This window comes from Cucumis sativus, chromosome 3 (assembly GCF_000004075.3).
Source record: "Cucumis sativus cultivar 9930 chromosome 3, Cucumber_9930_V3, whole genome shotgun sequence".
NCBI lineage: Eukaryota > Viridiplantae > Streptophyta > Magnoliopsida > Cucurbitales > Cucurbitaceae > Cucumis > Cucumis sativus.
This window is the reverse complement of record NC_026657.2, coordinates 37,460,394-37,465,937: the sequence shown is the minus strand read 5'-3', so window position 1 is coordinate 37,465,937 and position 5,544 is coordinate 37,460,394. Positions and strand designations below refer to the sequence as shown.

Genomic DNA, 5,544 nt, shown 5'->3' with positions numbered 1-5,544 from the left:
TGATAATATATGTGAAATGAAACCATGGATAGCTGTCTAAATTTCGGGTCAAAAAAGCTAAGCCTAAGACTTCCAAGGCCCCACTCTTCTTCCTTCAAATGTTTCCCAAGAATCTCTCACCTCCACCCTCATCATTTCCCTTTTTCTTTTTCTTCTTCCTCCTCCATCATAACTTACCCATAAAATAAAATTACTTTCAATCATTATCTACCAAAATTAATAATAAATTAAATTCGCCGAAAGACAAAATCTCCCATTCACATAATTATAATACATACGTACTCATGCCTGCCATTCATTCACTTTAAAACAGAGGGAAAAAAAATAGTTATCTCTAAAGAAAATGTCAAGTCTATTACAATTCAACTAAGCTTTTACTTTTGACTAAATAGATAAAAGGAAAACAATTATGACAATTACCAATACAATAATGTCAAAAGCTTTGTACATTACATACGTTAAGTTAGCTACCCCAATGGAATAACACGGTTAAATTTTTAATCAAAGTCTCTATTGTTTTAAATTAACTTCTTGCTTTAGAATTTTACAATTATACTATTTCTATAAGTAAATATTAAATGTAGTCAACAATAAGCTTGGACTCAATGAGTTGACAAAAAAATTTAGTGTAAAAATTAAACCACATTAGAGAGAAATATTTTAAGTTCTCTCTTTTCTGAGTGACTTAATTTCTTATCTAAATTTGTTTGAGCTCATTAAATGTTTAGATATCCTTATTATTACTCACATTTAACATCCACAAAAAGGGTAATAGTATAATTGAAAAATGTAAAAGAAGAAGCTAGAGAAGTTAAAAGGAAGAGGAAGACAAGTAAATTAAGGCAACCATATATTTCTTCAAAACCAGGTCGTTAATTAATTAGGTTTGGAGCGCTTCGTAGATCACAACGAAACAAGGAAGGATAGCCTTTGGATTGAAAATAACCAACTCCTCCAGATTCGAGTACATCCCGGAGTGCCGTGAAACAGAGTCGTATGAGGCAGCCGCCGCCGCTGCCGACACCACATTCTCCTCTTCCGTAGCCGTTGTCGTCGTCGTCCCAGTGGCGGCAGCATCGTCCGAGATCCGCTTGACTCTGCCGGCGATGACACGGCACACCAACATCGCCCGTCGTCGTCCGTCGCCGCAGTCGAAGGAATCGTGGGCCCTGCCACTACTAGCGGTGGTGCGTACGCCAGGGGGGCCACCGGGTTTAGACTGGAATCCATGACGGATGACAGTGCAGACACCGCAGGCGGGAATCGAGCCACACAAGCCGGTTGAGCCACGTGAGCCAAGGTCGCAGAACAAGGCGCTGCAGTGGAAGCGCAGTAACTCATTACCGTCGGCCGCACATCGCGGGTTTTTTCTGGTGCTACCAAGTGCACGTGTCTTCACTGCGTCACGACAATCCTCAAACCGTTGGATTGTGCGTTGGGTATTGTGGACCTTTAATATACGTTCGATCTTGCAAATTGGACGGTCCTTTTTTAGCCAGCTTGATTTGAAAATAATCTCCACGATGTTTCGACCAGAATCCTCAGGACCCAATTCCGATACTATAATCAAATTAAATAAAAAAAAAACAAAATTAATGGATTTAATTTTGACGTATCTCTCTGTCGGTCGGGTCAACGGGTCCTGCACCATTTTTCTTTCTTTTTTCTTTTTTCTTTTTTACAATATGGTAAAAATAAAAAACCATGACACGTCATAACATAGAAACACAGCTGTAAATATTAATGTTAATGTTAATGAGCATTGAAACCTTGAGAGCAATGGTGTATCAGTAAAGGCAGAGTCCCCATGGTCATGAAAGCGATTTATGCTATTATCAAATTACTCTTTTTTCTTTCAACTATACCAATAAAGTGCTTCCTTCATTTTGATGGAAACAAATTAAATCATAATATTTTGGGACCGATTCAATAATAGAAATTTTTTCTCTTCTTTTACTACTAAATTCTTTACCAATTAAAAGGAAAAAAAGGGACCATTTTTTTGGAACATGCAAGGAAAAAATATATATAGTGGTGAAAGAAGAGGTAAAAGTAAAAAGAAAAGGGAAAATTTACCAGCGTGGCGAACTAATTGATGAAGCTCTAAGCTTTCAATCTTGGGGAAAACCTCTCCACACTGAGGACATGGACATATAGAACTCCTTGGAATTGGAAGCCTGAATTTCAAATTTTTCATATATAATCCAATTATTTTAAGCAATATGAACTGATTGGATCACTTAATCACATAATATTATTGGGAAAAAAAAGGATTAAAAAAAGCATAAATAAATGATTAGTAGAATGAGAGAATATATACCTGCTAGGATCGACGATGGTGTGACATTCATAACACCCAGAAAGTTTTCGTAATTGTATTCCTCTAGAAGACGACGAATTGTACGAAGCAGAACCCGAACCACCGTTTTTAGTTCTGGCCGGAGTCGGCGCTGTTAAAGAACGAGAAGAAGAACCGTTTGCAGATTTCCTAGTAAGTAATCTAGTTTCCTGTCCGACGGAGCTGCTTTCCGGTGAGTTATCGGCTCTATGGACCACTTTAGCATTGCCATGAACCACATCTCTAAAGCTACATATAGAGCTACAAGAAGATCCCAACTTCGAGTAGGCTGGCGACCGTTTCCCCGGCTCTTGAACTCTAGAAACCTCAACCTGGAAATCAAGAAGATGGTTGAGGAAAAAGAAATTGAGTGAAATGAAATAAAATTGAGGGAGAGAGAGAGTACCTGTTTGCAGGTGATGAGGTTCTTGATATGGTCCCATGAGGATTGGGCGGAGGAAGGAGGGGGAGTTGGGTTTGGATGTTTTTTGCGGCGTTTATTGGAGAGGGGTTTCTTGTGATCTTGGAAGGAATTAGTTAAGAGTGCCATGAAAACAAATGGAAGTTGCTCTGTTTCTTAATTTTCTGAGACAGAGAGAAACATAGCTAAAAGGAAATGGAGAGGGATCCAAGATATGTAATGAGAAGAAGCTTAAAGAGGAGTGGTTTTGTGGACCTTTTCTCCTTTATTTAATATTTCTTTTCTTTCATTTTATTATCGTTTTTCAACATATTATTATTATTATTATTATTACCACCTCTCTCTCTCCCACTTTTGGATACTGTCCTCTCCTTTGCTATTTATCCTTTTTTTCTTTTCTTTTCCCTAAGTTCTAGATTTAAAATGTATTGATTATGTGATGGTTATTTTTTAAATAATATATAAATGTGAAACTTTCTTTTTTTATATATATATTTACTTTAATAAATTTAACTTTTTATCTTGTTTCTCAAATTTTCATCATATCACAAAATTATTTTGAAGAAAATCGTTTAATAAATTTTTTTAGACAGGTAATTAATTAATAATCAAATGGTTATCATACAACTACAAAAACAACTTATTCACATTTAAATTTATATTTTTGCAATTTAAAAATGTAGTAACATAGATTCTATTATCATAATCTTTTTATTCGAATCTTGTTTTAGTTAGATGATGTTGCGAACCTTCATATGCTTCTCATTGGATTTGGTTAAGAGTTATTTTGAGAGGATCTTCCTCCACTATTATAGTATTTAGTTTGTGATTCGGATGTCTTAAGCAATATATGAAATGTGTTATTTTAACTAAACGAGGGAAGACTACTCACTCTTCACATTTAGAGGCCAAGTCTCTAACATTAATCACTTGTTATTACGTGTAAAATAAATAATAGTGTCATGTTTGTTTTCATTGTTTGAGGATGTTAGATTAGACAAATCTTAATTATTTTTTATTTGGTAGAGGAAAATCATTCATTTTTGTACATTCTACTGAATTATGTTTGATCAAATTTTGGTGATGTAACAAATTTTATTTTAAAATATTTTAATTTCTTACTTGGTGACCAGAGAAAAAAAAATGCATCAAAATAGATACATCTCGAAGTATTACATTTCAATAAATAATTGTCTTGATAATCGGCCCAAAGGTGTACATCTTTCCTAGATACTTGTTTTATATATATAACGTTGAAATAAGAAAACTTTATTAAAACTTAAAGTTGAAAATTTAAATATTTATTAGAAACTTCTTGAATATAAAAAGTAAAATAAATTAAGGTAAAGTATATATGGGGTAATTAAATGGACAGTATGATGGATGGTTAAATATACAACTTTACTAACACTTCACTCAGATTCAATAAATTCCATTGGAGACTGCACCTTTTACTGTGACGTCATAGATAGTTATAGACAATTTAGTGGAGTTGGAAATATTAAATTCATGTATGGAGAAGCATGGTATTAAATTTCATTTCATTTTCACATCTAAATCAATATTTTGTATCATCCATTCCGTTTTCATTTCAATCGGGAAGGGTTGAGTTGGAAAGGGTTACCCTAATTTGAAAATATAGAAAATGAATAAAAAAAAAAAAAGGATGTAAAGAGGGGGTATGGGCAAATGAAATTAGGTTAACTGGGTGTTAAGTGAAGAAACCAAAAAGGTCAAATGTATTGATTATATAAAATATAGAATGAGGGTATAGAGATGGAGATGGTTTGCAGATTCCAAGGAGTAGTAAAAGCTGAAGTGAATAAGGCCAAACACATAACAAAAAGAAAACAACATTTTGCTCTGTTTTTGGTTTCTTAAACATTATTCTTATCTTCTACCCAATAGACAGTGGAGTCTGATAGAGAAGTGGCTGCTAAGAAACGGTAAATTTTTTCTATTAACCTCAAACTCCCATATGAGTTTACTTTTGTTCATTTCTAATAATTTAAAGTTGCATTCATGTATAGTGAACTGTAATCCATTGATGAGATAATATGGATAGTGTGCTCTATTTACCTATCAAAAGGAATTGTAACGTCTGCTTTCAAATCTGTATCAATATACACAATTTGACAGAAGAATAAAGAGTGCTATTACTTTTAATTTTAAAATTATTAGATACTTTTCTAATAATACGTTACTAATTTATTGTCGTTGGAGTCAAATAATAATGAAAACAATAAATGTGAAAATTTGTAATTTCAAGTAAATTTACTTATTCAAAAAATAATCCTAATTTTAATTATAAATTGGTAAACTGGTCTTAATGAATTCACATAGTTTTAAATTATATAATACAAGTCAAATTAGAAATAAAACACAAAGAAAAATGTTAAGTAGTACAATATTATAAAAAATTTCATATTAGTTTAATTTATTGAGTGCGACATCAAGATGAGTAGTAGATGGGGTCGTACTAACAAACAACATAGTTGGATAGTCCCATGCAGTAAGAAATAGAATGGTTATAATTAGAGAAACTGGTAGTTCAAATTGGTAGAAAAGAATAATGTTTTGGAGAGGGGAAGTGGGGTATGAGGGAGGGAGGTTGTGTTAATGTATAAATGAAAGAAAAATGGGTTGGTCGGACCAGATGGGTTGGGGAAGGATCATGAAAGAAAGAGCCAAATATTGTCGCCATGCACTTTGGTTTTATTCAAAATTCTTCATATACTCAATAGCTATGATATAATATAGTATAATGCTCTCTTTTCCCTTACCT

The 5,544-nt window shown here is 33.4% G+C and overlaps 1 protein-coding gene across 1 annotated transcript; it reads right to left on the bottom strand.

Annotated features, from left to right (window-relative positions):
- Positions 1-275: 275 nt before the first annotated feature.
- LOC101222539 lies at positions 276-3,007 on the bottom strand. Its single transcript, XM_004136445.3, has 4 exons — positions 2,745-3,007; positions 2,321-2,670; positions 2,077-2,177; positions 276-1,560 (listed from the first exon to the last, which is right to left on the bottom strand). The coding sequence occupies exons 1-4, from the start codon at positions 2,886-2,888 to the stop codon at positions 881-883; spliced, it is 1,275 nt and encodes a 424-aa protein (XP_004136493.2). The 5' UTR covers positions 2,889-3,007; the 3' UTR covers positions 276-880.
- Positions 3,008-5,544: the final 2,537 nt, after the last annotated feature.

Excerpts from the sequence above, each read along its gene's own strand:
- LOC101222539 (XM_004136445.3), bottom strand. The coding sequence starts at position 2,888 with ATGGCACTCTTAACTAATTCCTTCCAAGATCACAAGAAACCCCTCTCC. Across the intron at positions 2,671-2,744 it reads ACCTCATCACCTGCAAACAG|GTTGAGGTTTCTAGAGTTCA; the intron begins GTACTCTCTCTC and ends CTTGATTTCCAG. Across the intron at positions 2,178-2,320 it reads ACCATCGTCGATCCTAGCAG|GCTTCCAATTCCAAGGAGTT; the intron begins GTATATATTCTC and ends TTTGAAATTCAG.